We start from the raw sequence: 13,639 nt of genomic DNA, 5'->3' as shown, positions 1-13,639 counted from the left end.
TTGAAATTTTTAAGGTTTTCAAATAGCTGATCGTGAATTTTGTCTGTTTCATGTGCATTTTCACTATCTATTCGTTTTCCAGAATTTTTCCTCTTTTGTTAGATGTTACTCTTCAAATCAAATTTGTCGAGGCGGGCGAGTCATTTTCACGATCCTTACCGAAAACTTCCGAAAGCGTACGGATATTCTCTGACGCCCAAATGGTCAGAGGGATTGTGGGATGCACGTGTTTTGTCCTAAACAGGCGATATCAAAAGATGTTTTGATATCAAAAGAAGGCAGGACAAAGTTTCTTGCAATCTCCTATAATCTACGGTTCCTTTTTTAACGCCAACTTCATTATTTCAAAGACGAGACGACGATTATCAATGAGTAATGAACGGAGCAGTCAAATTACAAAACAACGGGGAGCTGGAAACTGTCTCCAGCTTCAATCCGAAGGAAGAGTTTGAGAAGCGGCGATGGGTTCTCATTACAAATGTCCCAGATGGCGTCGATTTAGAGGTAAGATACCGAGATTGTTTACCATGTGAGCAAAATCTGAGAATCAGAAGTTGAAAGTTGTTGGAACAGGCACTAAAACAGCGATCGCAACAGCCATACATCTACGCCAATACGGTAACAATTTGCTATCTGCATCACAAGCTGACTGTACTGTTGAATTCCTTTTATGTAATGTATTTCTCGTTGGGTAGTTCTTGAAAATTATTGGTGATGATATTGACAATTGAGCCTGTTTTTACCGTCTGGGCTAAGAGTGAGTTTCTAAACGTTTTGTTTCGATCGTGTACATTGCAGTGGTTGGATGAGGGGGGGGGGGGGGGAGGAGGGGGGGGGGGAAAGGAAGCGTTATACGCTTACACTTAAAAACTGAAAAAACGACCATCTTTACTCTATACCCCAACCGAAAAATTGAGACTAGTGGGAAGATTGACTTGAGACTGGTATTTTGTCTTGCAGGATTTGAAGACAAATTTCCTTCAAGGCTTTGATGTTATTGATTTAAGAATAGAAAAGAACTCAGGTGATAAATTCGTGCACAAGTATAACTATATTCTACTCAATGCAGGATCTCTCAATTTATTTACTTAGTTGTTACATCAGAGAGATAGCCTTTGAAGATGAAACAAGTCATGCAGAATGCTTACTATTGGCTTAAAAAATGATGTTTTAGTTGCTTTTCTCTATGTCTTACATTTGTACTCAATGATCAGGCCTCAGCTTGAATCAAAAATACAGATTCTCCCAAGTAATGACAGTACATATCTCTTTGGCAAGCAATGGAATTAAGCGTTATATCCCTAGAGTATCTCTGAGTATAGGAAATATCATTTCTTTACTTCTCATGACCTGTCTGCTTGACAGTATATTGCAATTGTAAGGAGAATTTTAGTAGTAATCACTTCTGGAAGCCAAAGGTTAAATGGGAATAATTTCATATAATTTCAACAAGAAAGTTAGGCTTTTGTATTGTTGTTGTCAAGTGAAATAAGTTGTTTTTATCAATCTAGAGAAAGTTGGTAGTTTTTTCATATAGCAGTTAGGTTTTGTTGACTGGTATTTAGCAATCCAAATGTTTTAGGAGCATAAGAGTTTAGAATAGCATAATGAAAAGTTAAGTTAATTCTCCCCTCTAGCTCTAGGTATTTCATTATCACTTAGTTGCGAGAATTTGGTATTAGATCAAGATAGCGGCTTCTACCTGTTAAGTTTGTATATTCTCATTACCTTTTTGTTGGATAACGTTTGTGTATTTTCAGGAGAAGTTACATATTAATTACCTATGGGAATTTAAATGTTAACTAGTATTTCCTTCCTTTATAGCTCATGTTCTTCTTGGAGCACCTGAGCAGGCTGTCACTGCCATTAACTCACTCAATAGGCAAAGTTTTCATGGCTGTGTCCTTGGTGTCTCTCTTGCTCCACCAGACAGTCTGTTGTTTGTTGGTAATTTGCCATTTGAGTTTAAAGAGGAACAGTTTAGGAGCCTAATGAGCCCATTTGGACCCATAGAAAGAATATTCCTTGTGCGGAGTATGTTTACGGGAGAAAGTAAAGGTTATGGTTTTGTGGATTATGTCACACGTGAGTCAGCTTGTCTTGCCAAACAACAGTTGATGAATACAGGGTCAAAATATGTTGGAGGACGAATATTAAGGGTGAACTTTGCTGAGCCAAATCTGTTAACTTATGAAGATTTACATTCCAAGACTCTGTTTGTGGACAGACTTCCCAGAGACTTCACTAATGGGGAAGTGTTAAAGGAGCTATTCAGTCAGAGTGGATCAGTAACATTTGCACAGGTAAATTATACATTGAGAAGGAAATGGCTATGCCATTTATATTTGATCAAGTGCCCAACCCTCAAATGAGCACCCACCCTTAAAAATTGGATTTTTCTTTTGTTTACGCTCCGTTACAAAGGGACACCCCTTGCACAATAATTGACTTTTGGCAATGAAATTTGTCTTGAATTTGTAAGTCAACAAAAATATGATCATTGTTAGAGCATCAGGACCGTGGGGTTTTGTCAAATCTCCATTTGTCTGCTGGAAAGCAAGCTGTCTGTTTGTCAGAAATTAACAAGAGTCTGATGTAACACTCTCCCGTAAGCAGACATCCAACCAAGTTTTTTTTTGATGTCCACTGATTGGATTAATTCTTGTAAATGGAGAGTTCTACCAATGAACTCTTTTTCAAACTCCTGAAGGTGTCAGCAGAGAGAAGAGGGTAAGTTTCCAAAGAATCTGCAGTTCTGCATTAGGGGAGAATATAATGAGATAATTTTGGTTTCATCAACTGAGTTGATAATGTAAATTGGCCACCGCAAAGAGTTTCAAAGTTCTAACAAAGGGCTAACACTTGAAACGTCAGCTTTGAAACTCTTCACTTGGCCTATTTACATTATCAACTCAGTTAATAAAACTAAGTTATTTGCCTATGAGAGAGTTGACTATAATTGTAGTGACAGAGAACTCAAAAGGATTTTATTCTTATCTTTGTATTAAAGGTTGCAGTGAATCCTCAAACAGGCATATCTAGGGGATTTGCCTTTGTTGATTATGGAACAGCAGAAGAGGCAGAACGTGGACAGAAGGCACACAATGGGGCACTTTTAGAGGGCACAAATATCCGTGTGGCTTATGGAACTCCAGGAAGAACTGGTGCAAGCATTCTTGGAGGGCAAAACACCAATGTGGTGAGAGCAATTTTTAAAATCTTAGTTTCTGTTTGTGGTATGACCAACTCTCTAAGATATAATGTTATGAGTAGGGTTAGCCCAGCTGTCAAGCCTAAGATGCTTCAGTTACAAGAAGCCACTGGGAAGGAGCACTACTACTCCCTTGGATGGGATGTCAGCATATGATTTTGTTACCCCCCCCCCCCCCCCACCACATTTTAATGGTTACCTTTCAGGATGTTGTCATGCATTTTGCTTCTGGGTAGAGAGAATGCATTTTTGTAATGCATTTTGTAATGCATTGTAATACATTTTGCTTCTGGGTAGAGAGAGGCTTAGAGTGACAGTTAATTGAAGAACACAACATAAAAAGCCAGCCAGTTATCCAACCTGGAACATCAATCCTCAGTTCTGCATTCCATAAGTGTGTCCCACTTTCCAAGGTGTACAAGGCTTTAATTTTGTTTTCATGTTTTGTCATGTCTTGTCACAGGGAGGCCAGTCATCATTTGGCCCTCGTCCTAGGGGCCCTGCTCCTCATGCACCCCAAGGCCTTGATATGATGGCTGCCAGGGGCCCCCGCCCCCTCATGGCTCCACGTCCACTTATGGGTTCAGAGCCTTGGCAACAAATGCCACGAGGACATCCTGGTAGATCACCTAGACCTCTCAGACCAGGTCTCACAGTAAGTGTTTGACATAAAATACTGCTTAGGCTGATATGAGGATAAGCTTCAATTTTTTTTTATATCATTAAGCTAATTGAATATTGAATTATGTAATTTTTAAAGAAACTTCTTCTTGCTACAATGGTAGGCCAAAGTTAGGGTTTAATTGGTAAAACATGGGTGATATATGTATGGAGTGCTCCATCTTTGCAGGGTCCAAGGTTTGCAGCAGGTCGGCCCAGGGGACCTGGACCAGGCGGTGCAAGAGGACCCCCTTTTGGTCATGCACCTAGGCCCCTCATGGGCCGTCCCCCTGGAGCAAGGCCCATGATGAGACATCCAGCAGGTAAAGACAATTAATCAAATTCAATGTGATAGTTTTAAAACTACATTTGTAATTTTTTTGATGATTTGTTTATCAAACTGTCAAACTATGTTTCTTTTCACCAGGTCCCAGGGGCTTTGCTGGTATGGGTGTGGGAAGTCCTCCAGGGGTGAGACCTGTGGCACCCCGAGGGGTACCCCTGCAACCACGCCCTTTGATGGACTTTGGGGAACAGCCTGATGGGACAGTTTTGCCCCCAGAACAGATGCAGGTACAGTTCACTAGCATTATGCAGCTTGCAGATGATCCATTTACCATGGAGATTTTACTAAGATCATGTAGTTTAATCATCTTGAGAAGGAATGTTTTCAGCTGTAGTGGCTGATATTCCCTCAACGTATAAGGAATACATCATCAGAGTTAAACAGATTGGTCACTTTTCTTTTCTTTTTTTTTTTTTCAGCCAGGGCCAGTGGGTCTTGATCCTTCCCAACAACACATAGGTGAGACACCCATCCCTGCCCTGATGGGCGAGCCTATGGGAGGGGGTATCATTCCTCCTGCTGCTGAACAAGGAGTGTTTGGTCCAATGGGTGTGCAGCCTATGCTACAGCAACAGGAGGTGTTGGTTCCTGCTCCACCTCAGCAGCAGCAACAGCAACAGCAGCAGCAGCAAGGAATGTTAGTGCCATCTCCGCTGCTGGGTCCAAGATCAGCTGTGCCTCAGTTGGTTAGTTGGATGTGCCTTTTTTCGTTTTTTATGTACATTCTCTAGTATATTTAATGGGAAAGATGAGGTTAGGGTAAGGGCCTCATGTTCAAGTCATGTGGGGTGTGACACTGGACTCTTTCATTTTCTCTTCTTGTGAAAGATTATCATGACCTTTAACACCTTAATATTGTTATTTGTATTCTCCTTACGTTTCCTTAGGTTCTGACAAGGAGAAATTGTTTAATAATTGAGAATTTCCTTAGGTGGTGATCATTTCCTTTATTCTTGAGAAGTGTGATACTGTTAGGAGGAATGAGATGCTAGTCACTTTGAGGGGTTAACCCTTTAACTCCCAAGATCTGATTGGTAATCCTCCCCTCTAGTTGGTACACGTATCTTTGTAGATTCATTGTAAGAATTTGGTGTTTGATCAAGACAACAACAACTACCTGATAACTTTGAATATTCTCATTGGCTGTTTGCTGGATAATGTAAGGACATTCTTGGGAGAATTTTCATATTGATCACTTCTGGGAATTTAAGGGTTAAGTTCAACATGTTTCCAAAGGGGTCTGTTGGCAACCCTGGATTATAAAACGTTTGCTAGTGATGACAAACAAGGCACTAACTCAAAAAATTAAAAAAGTGAGAAATTAAAGACAAATAAAACACAAACAAAAAAAGAAAGTTTTGTTTCTGTTTAACAAATATTTTTTTTATTTGAAGATGCAACTTCAGACAGCACCAAGTGCCCCTGTCCCAGCATACCCAGGCACCATGCAAATAACTCAATCACAAGTGGCTTTAATGCCACAGTCTACCCAGCAACCCATCATGGTACCTGCTCAGCAGGTTCCAAACAATCAACCAGTGATGTATGCTGCACCCAGTGCTCTACCAGCACAGACTATGGTCCCTCAGGTATTACACCCTGATCCAGCCCCACTGATGGCAACTCCAGGAACAGTCATAGCAGGCCAAACTGATCCTAACACAGTGCAGTATAGCTCGCCAGGGGTACAGCAGATTGTAAGTGTGTATTTAAGCTGTTAGTAGGAGCTGTTAGCTGGGAAAAGCCTCTGCCTAATCTGCCATCTTAAGGTTGCTACTTTCACCTAATATGTGTATAATTGCTGGAAAAATTGTACTTTCATCAAGCAGCTTTTTATCAGTGTTAATCTTACCAGTAACAGGGTTAGATGTGTGAATGGTATCCACTATAACATGGCTGTCTACTAATTTTTATTCATGTTCTGCTTTCAAACTTTTTGAAAGCCCTGATTTTGCTCTTTATTACTGTAAATGGATTTCTCACAGTCTCTGTTTTAGATACTGAAAGAATTATTTGACAATTTCTGTTTAGGCTCAAGGTGACCCTACCCCAAGTGGAGCCGCAAATTCTGGATATGTTGTACTTCCTGCAGATGCAACACAACAAACCGCACTTTATGCACCGCAAGAAACCCAATCTTATACTCTGGTAAAGCACATTTAGTTTCTGTTCTTAGGTCACCAGGAGACATGATTGCCTAATGGTTGGAATACAGGTCTTAAGCTGAAAGGTTTCAGCTTTAACTGTTTGAATAATGACCCTCTCCCCCCCCCCCCGTGGTGCTTTAAAAATCTTAGGGGAGGGGGGGTCACTGTGTTGCTGTTTGTGCTTCATGGTGCCTCCCACAATCTGAATGAGAATCCCCAAGGATGATGGATGAGATACTTGCCAACCCAGACCCAGACCCAGCATCTCTGATCTACAGAGAGTGGGAGTAATTTGCTTGCTTCATGTTATTGAAACTAAAACAAGCTCTGGCACCGTGGACCCCTTGGCTCCAGTCCAATGTTTGACATTAAATCTAATGAAGACTTTTTTTGTCTCGCTCCAGCCTCAATCTGTGCCAGGGCTGACAACACAACAACCCATGGTTCAGCTACCTATGGGTAGTGTTCAACCAACTGCTATCATTCAGCCACAGGTTTCCACATCTCAGCCTTCCTCCATCCCTGCAGTAGCTCCCCCAGCACCTCAATATCAGTGGTATCAACAGATGCCTCCAGCAGTGGGTAGTGTGGCAGTGTCTACTCCTCAAGCTCAAACCACACCTTTACAAGGTACACATCCAGTTTCAATTATAAAATTATTGTAAGCAATATTTTTTAGCCAGATGGTGTTAGGATATGTAATTTTATTCAGTAGGATTCTTACGGACTGGTTTTCTGTTAGGACACACAATCCTCATAGGTGTGCAGAACCATCTTTTGTCAAAATAACTTTTGATTGAGCCTTGTGGCAGCAGTGAAATTACACTCTTTGGTTTTTTTTTTTTTTAGCAACATCCGTGGGTGGCATCCAATGGGGTCAGGCTGAACAGGCATCCCAACCTTTAATGACTGTCTCAAGTAGTGGCATGTATGGCCAGTTCCAAACAACACAGCAATACCAACCACAACAGGCAGTGACACCAGGTTCAGAAGCTATGGTGTATTACCAACAACCACAGGTTTGCTCTGCAAATTATTTAACATGTTACACCCAAACATCAGTATGCACATTCTCCATACTGTTATCCATACATTTCTTAAGGCACTGACAAGGAGAATTTGTTTAACAATCACAAGCTTTAGTGATCATTTTCTTCACTCTCATGACCTTAATGAGTAGTTCAGTGGTGATATTGCAAGGAGAAATTCAATGCTGGTCACTCTTAGGGGCCAAAGCGTGAATGTCAGAATGTATAATGAATCAAATATTTTAAGTAGAATTTACTGGGTCTAAAATGCATAATCAGTGCTCCAAATTGTGACTGTTTTGGTCACTATGGTGATTGCAAAATTTATTTGGCGACTTAAATTTAGGCAAAGTTGCCAATTGGCAACCAGGTTTGAAAAAATAAATTTAAAAAAATCTCTTGTTGATCGAATTGTCAAATGTACAAATGCCGGTTATGCAACATGAATTGTCCTCCCATTGATATGAAGATTTTTTTCGGTGACCAAATTTTTCTCAATTATTACCATTTTATACCAATGGGGGCTTTTAGACAAAGAGAACTTGGAGCCCTGATCATTTAACTGATTATGCCTCAAGGAATGTTATAAACAGTGATATTTGTTTAGTGTGCATGGAGTATTATGTAACCTTGAGTGGGATTCTATACTTTTTTAGGAGAGTAAGAGATGTTTATGGCTCAATCTAAAGGTGTTGTCTCCTCACTTAACTCAAAGCACAAGGCTTGAAGACAAGACAAGTTTTTTTTTGGGACTACTCTTGCCAAGACAATGGTGCTATGTAGTCAACTGCTACTATATGTTTGTAACAAAGCTGTTTTCAGAGTCATATCACACATAATTTGTTTCTTATTTTCATCAGTTACAACAACTTCAGCAGCCACAGGCACCCCAGCAACAGCAACCTGTGCCTCTGATGCAGCCTCTGCCTCAGCAACAACAGCAGCTTCTCCAGCCACAGCCACAGCCTCAGCCACAGCAGCAGCCAGGTGCAGTTTACCCAGGGCAGATGGACATGTCAGGAGCAGGTCAGCCAGGTTATCCGTCAGTAGCTGGGCACAGTTCTGAACAGGCTGTATACCCAAGTGCAAGTGTAGCTCCCCAACATTCAGCTCCTCCAGTTGTCTACAGCAGTCAACAGCAGTCACAACTGGTAAGCTCTTTGAGAAGCCCTTTTTATTAAGTTGTCATTTTATTTTGGCTGTTTTTCTGTTGCTATCTTTGAGAACACTGGCCCTTTGTGTGCGACTGATGTCAAACTTATCTTTTTTGGTGTCAGTTTTGCAGCCGGGGTAGTGAAGCAAGTGAGTTTCTTTAGAGCAACATAAATAAAATTACTTGTAAAGTTCATGCTAAAGAATTTCTATTTTTTTATTAGTTTTACTCTGTTCATTATTTAAGGGTGCTCACCCACAGCTTGGTCAAAAGAGAGCTGCTGAAGGAGAAACGGGGCAGTATGCTCTGCAGGGACCTCCTAGTTACTATGACAGCAACAAGCGACTACGGTACTGACATCCTGAAAGGACAGCAGCGGGTGTTGTGGTGAAGTGTTTTTGAACGCTGATGATAATGATGATGATGATATGATATGATAATAATTTTGTTCATGAACATGCTAAGTATTATAATTAATTACATGTACTAATTACCCATTTCCAACACCAAACCTTCTCATTCATTCAAAGTCAGGTATAAAACCTCCAACATGAAAATTAAGTTTTTGTATTAGTAATAGGTATATTTTCCTATCAAGAACTTTACCTGGCTCTCGCTTTGAACAGAGGCCTCCGGCATCTTGGAAATGGCCTAGGAATTTTTGAGATCATGAAAATTTAAGCATTTGTCTGGTACCAGCGATAACTAAGATCATGGCGATAATTGGTTTTAATTGCCTCAACCCAGCTATTCAAGGTGGGGGGCTACTTTGCCTAAAGCTCCTACTTAAGTTTATACGTTTTTCTCGTAATCAAACGAATGTGTCATCAGTAAGAAAGAAGTACATGTAACACATACATGTAGATATAGATTTGAGGAGTTGAGATCCTGATAGCAATTACCATGCAGCACTGACCCTCAGGCAAAAACTAAGGGTTAATTGAATCATAACGTGGGAAAGTTTTCAGTAAAGCGGAAGATTCAATAATTAACTTTATCCATAAGTGGCTACTGATAGTGTAACGGGCAGCTGTGCCGAATGATGAAACCCACGACAGCCTGCCTTCAGGCTAAACAGGCAGGCGTGAGAAGTCTTAGACCGCTCGGTAGACCGCTTGGTAGACCGCTTGGTATACCGCTTGGTAGACCGCTTGGTAGATCGCTCGGTAGACCGCTTGGTAGACCGCTGTCATTGAAACCCCTGCTACCGCTTATGTAAAGTGTATACTTTGACGTGTTCCATTGCACATTTCAACTAGGAGTCATAAAACCAAAGCCAAAGTAGTCAAAAAAACCATTCATAACTAAAGAAAATATAACAAGGAGCTAAAGAGAACTTAGCGTAAACATCATGATTAGTTTCGTAAAATAGGTTGTGGTTTAGTGCTTCACTTAGCGACGAGAGTTTCTTCGCCCGCAGGAAAGTGTGAGAGCTTGAGTAACGCGAGCTGTACCGAGGTCTGCAAGGGGTCTGGCACTATAATTGAGTTAGTGCCAACCCCCCCGGAGAACCTCTGTTCGACTCGTCTCAAATCTTCCCGCACGCAGAGGAACGACCGTCCTGGAGCGCCAATGATCAGGGCTTGTGTGCAGATTTGAAAATGTGACTACTTTTCCTTTGTATTTGATTGGTTGGGGAGATAGCCAAAGTGTTGTGGACCAATCGCAGAGCATTCCTTAGTAAAGCAAATGCAACCCTTGATTATTTGCCGCACTATATTGAAAATTATTTTATGATATTGATGAGCTGACACTTGAAACTACATGTACAAACGGTTTAATATATGTTCTTATATTTTACAATCGTCATATATCAGGAATTTAATAGCCAGATGTTGTGGTTTGATTTTCTCCTCACTTTACAATACCCCAAAACAAATGCTTGTAAAAATTTTTTACACATTTTTATGTGCTTATGAAAGAAAATTTGTTGTATGCGATAAAGAGTATAGTGAACTTATTGAGGTTGTCGTGAAGTATTTAAAATAAGTAAGAATTAAATATAGTTACTGCCACCTTATGAAATAGTTTGTAGTATATTTTAATGTTTCAAAGTAGAAATGTAATTGTTTGCCTCACGCTGTGGCCACTTCGGATGCTGATTGCGACTTGTCAACTGCATACTGCTAATCTTCTTCAGGCGATTGGGTCGATTGAATACGCGTCAGTTGTATGCTGTAGTGCTCAGCTGTGATTGGATGAAATTATACGGCTGCGATTGGTGCATCTTCGGATCAGGTTCCTTACCGCATGGCTCTCCTGCTCTTGTGGAAGACTAGCAGTATGCAGTCGAAACATCGCCATCTAAATCCGAAGAGACCACATCGTAAGAAAAACGATTACAATTCTTTTTTCAAAGTATTATTTACGACGATGACTACCAAACCGATTTTACGGTATACTAGTGTTATTAAAATAAGTTAACTTTTGTGCACGCAGCGGCCTGGATAATTGCGCACTGAACTTCGGAATGAGAGGTCTAGGTTTGATCCCAGGCCCTCATTGTTTTGTGTGCCAGGGCAAGAGTTAACCTTTCAACTCCTAGTAGTGATTAACATGTAACTTCTCCCTATAATATCCAGACATTATTCAGCAAACAGGTTATGAGAATAATCAAGACCAAGCATCAAATTCTCATTACTAATTTATAAGGAGATGTGTAGCAGCCAGAGAGGAGAATTAACAATCAGATCTTGAGGATTTAAAAGTTAAGTGGTTTCAAAGAGTAACCTAACCGTTTGCGCATGTCTTCAACCTTTAACCCTTACACCCTAACATCAGTATCTATATTCTCCTTACAGTTTTCTGTAGACATCCTAAGGTACTGACCAGGAGAATTTGTTCAACATTTGAGAGCTTCTTTCGTTGGTTATCATTTCCTATATTCTCACGACCTTAATGTTTTATTTAGCAGCGATATTGTGAGAGTAAATGAATTGCTTGTCACTTCTCGGGGTAAAAAGGAAAAAGCTACATTTGTGAAGAAAGTTCCAGACCTGTGTTTGTCGGCGATGTGATTCATGTGATCTAACAAGGTTACTTTATCGTTGTGTGTACAGGGATACCAGGGTTTCTCCATTTATTTTAGAGTCTAATTGGACACTGAATTTTGAGCATCATTGTAGTTATTCATGAGGTCAATGTTATTGTACGATGCCATCACTGATTTATTAAGCTAAGTGCGTTCTTCTGCTATTGAAGTATGTGTTTGTCAAGGAAAATAACGAAGGTTATGATGAAAATTACTCTTCGAGAGTGAAACAACATCGGTTACATGGTATTTAGGGATGCCCTCTGGGTAGTTATTTTGACGTTAACATATGTTTTCGTGTACCTTGCACCCATGCAGTGTTATGAAAAACAATCAACCTAAACGGTTATCCATGACTCAGAAATCATGATATATGTCGTGTAAACTAATTGCGTGTCATAAGTTCCAAGGCTCGATTTCCGCTGCTCTCTCGTATCCGTTCTTCGCTACTTCCCGAGTAGAGAAGGGGAGGAACACGGGCTCATTTTCCCAAACAGTAGCTGGTAATCGAGCCTATCAAGTACCCTTCGATGTGAAGAGCATTATGAAGGAGGTAAAGGCAGGCCGTGGCTCAGGGGAGTTCTATAACGCATGCGCTTAACCTCTTGTAATAAAGATGTAATAATTCATCGGTAGCCCCCTTTTAACGGGGGGGGGAGGAGGAGGGGGCTTATTCGGAAGTTGAGGTGGGGGGGGGGGCCTCAGATGTCTTGAAACTATGACTTTGTTGAAGAGAACGTTCGTTAATCCCTTTACCCTGTTTAAGGCGACAAATCATGTAAACATTGTGGCAAGTTGCCCTCAGTAAGTACCTTCTAGTAAATCGATATAGGATTTTTAGGATAAGGTCAAATACAGTTGCAAGTAATACACCTGGAAACCACGCATCACCAAGTTCGTCCCAGCCTGTTCAAGATTTTGTTCATCATGACACCCTGTCTAGGGCACTAAATAATAAAATTGTACACCCCAATCCCTATATCACCACAATCGTTCCTGGAATATAGCCAGCTCCTGGCCGTCTTTAGTAGGGACGAGCGAAAAAGCTGAGCGATGTAAATGAAAAACCCACGGGGGGACGTGACAGTGAGGAGCGACAGAACCTCTATGATTTGTACTTGGGTTTTCACATGTTTACGCTAATAAGCATCTATCTAGCGTAGGCTTCTTCTAATGAAGGACCATTGATTTTAATTGATTGAACACGATGGCAGTGAAAGTTGCTTTTCTTATCGCTGACGATGTACAATGGAATGGTAAGGGCCCTCCCCGGAGTTTATGACAGGTAAGTTACAGCTTGTGGAACAGGTGTCGTTTTGTTTCTGCTTTACAAGTGAGAGGGGCAAGCGTGAAAAAAAAGCGCGTGAGTAGAGCCACGCATAAGTAGAGGAGATACGAGGAGGAAGCGCTTTATGCGCTCCTTGTGTCGTGGGTGACCCTCGCGCTTCTCGCACTCCTCGTCTCGCGCGTGAGTCACTGCTGGCCCTCATTTTATGCACTCTTTACGCGCTTTGCGCTTGCCTTTGCTAAAAAAATTAGGCCTGTCCTACAGGCAGGATAAGTATGCAATTTTAAGGCTAAAGATTAAGAGTATTTGTAAATTGGGTTAAAGAGAATTTGTGCTGCAACTGAGAACATATCAAATAACATGAAAGTGTTCATGTAAACCGCTCGCATTCGCTTTATACGGTCATTTTCTTTTTCGTTCTTCAATATTAGGGGCTAAAAATTCATTGGTTAGGTAATTTAGTGGCCAAATGTTGTGGTTTGATTTTCTTCTTGCTTAACAATACATTAATAAATGTGTGTAAAATTGACGTGCACAGGCACATGGTTAAGTCCATGAATACATAGATTTGTATGTCCTTATGAGAGGAAATTTGTTTTTAGCGATCAAGAGTATAGTGAACTTTTTGAAGTTGCTGTGAAGTATCTAAAATACTTAAAATTAAACATATTCTTGTTCGTTCTATTTTAGGGGCTATAAATTTATTTGACCACCGAAAACATTGTCCTGTGTGCAATAAGTTTTGCTTCACGCATGAGCACAAGAAAGGTCATAC

General features: G+C 40.7%; 1 protein-coding gene across 1 annotated transcript; it reads left to right on the top strand.

Moving 5' to 3' along the window:
• The first annotated feature begins 209 nt into the window (after positions 1–209).
• On the top strand, positions 210–10,565 carry LOC113678334 (uncharacterized). Its single transcript, XM_089187742.1, has 14 exons — positions 210–504; positions 961–1,024; positions 1,825–2,303; positions 3,011–3,199; positions 3,675–3,866; positions 4,062–4,194; positions 4,299–4,444; positions 4,637–4,903; positions 5,612–5,914; positions 6,249–6,365; positions 6,769–6,994; positions 7,214–7,383; positions 8,253–8,543; positions 8,792–10,565. Exons 1-14 carry the CDS (start codon positions 376–378, stop codon positions 8,900–8,902), a joined length of 2,817 nt encoding a protein of 938 aa, XP_089043868.1. The 5' UTR covers positions 210–375; the 3' UTR covers positions 8,903–10,565.
• The last annotated feature ends 3,074 nt before the right edge of the window (positions 10,566–13,639 follow it).

This window comes from Pocillopora damicornis, chromosome 11 (genome assembly GCF_964200805.1).
Source record: "Pocillopora damicornis chromosome 11, jaPocDami1.2, whole genome shotgun sequence".
Lineage (NCBI taxonomy): Eukaryota > Metazoa > Cnidaria > Anthozoa > Scleractinia > Pocilloporidae > Pocillopora > Pocillopora damicornis.
The sequence above is the reverse complement of the archived record's forward strand: the minus strand, read 5'-3'. Positions and strand labels throughout refer to the sequence as shown.

Bases quoted from the DNA above. Each gene is read 5' to 3' on its own strand.
- LOC113678334 (XM_089187742.1), top strand. From the start codon at position 376: ATGAACGGAGCAGTCAAATTACAAAACAACGGGGAGCTGGAAACTGTC. The intron at 3,200-3,674 runs GTGAGAGCAATT...GTCTTGTCACAG, and splicing joins GAGGGCAAAACACCAATGTG to GGAGGCCAGTCATCATTTGG. The intron at 4,195-4,298 runs GTAAAGACAATT...TCTTTTCACCAG, and splicing joins CATGATGAGACATCCAGCAG to GTCCCAGGGGCTTTGCTGGT.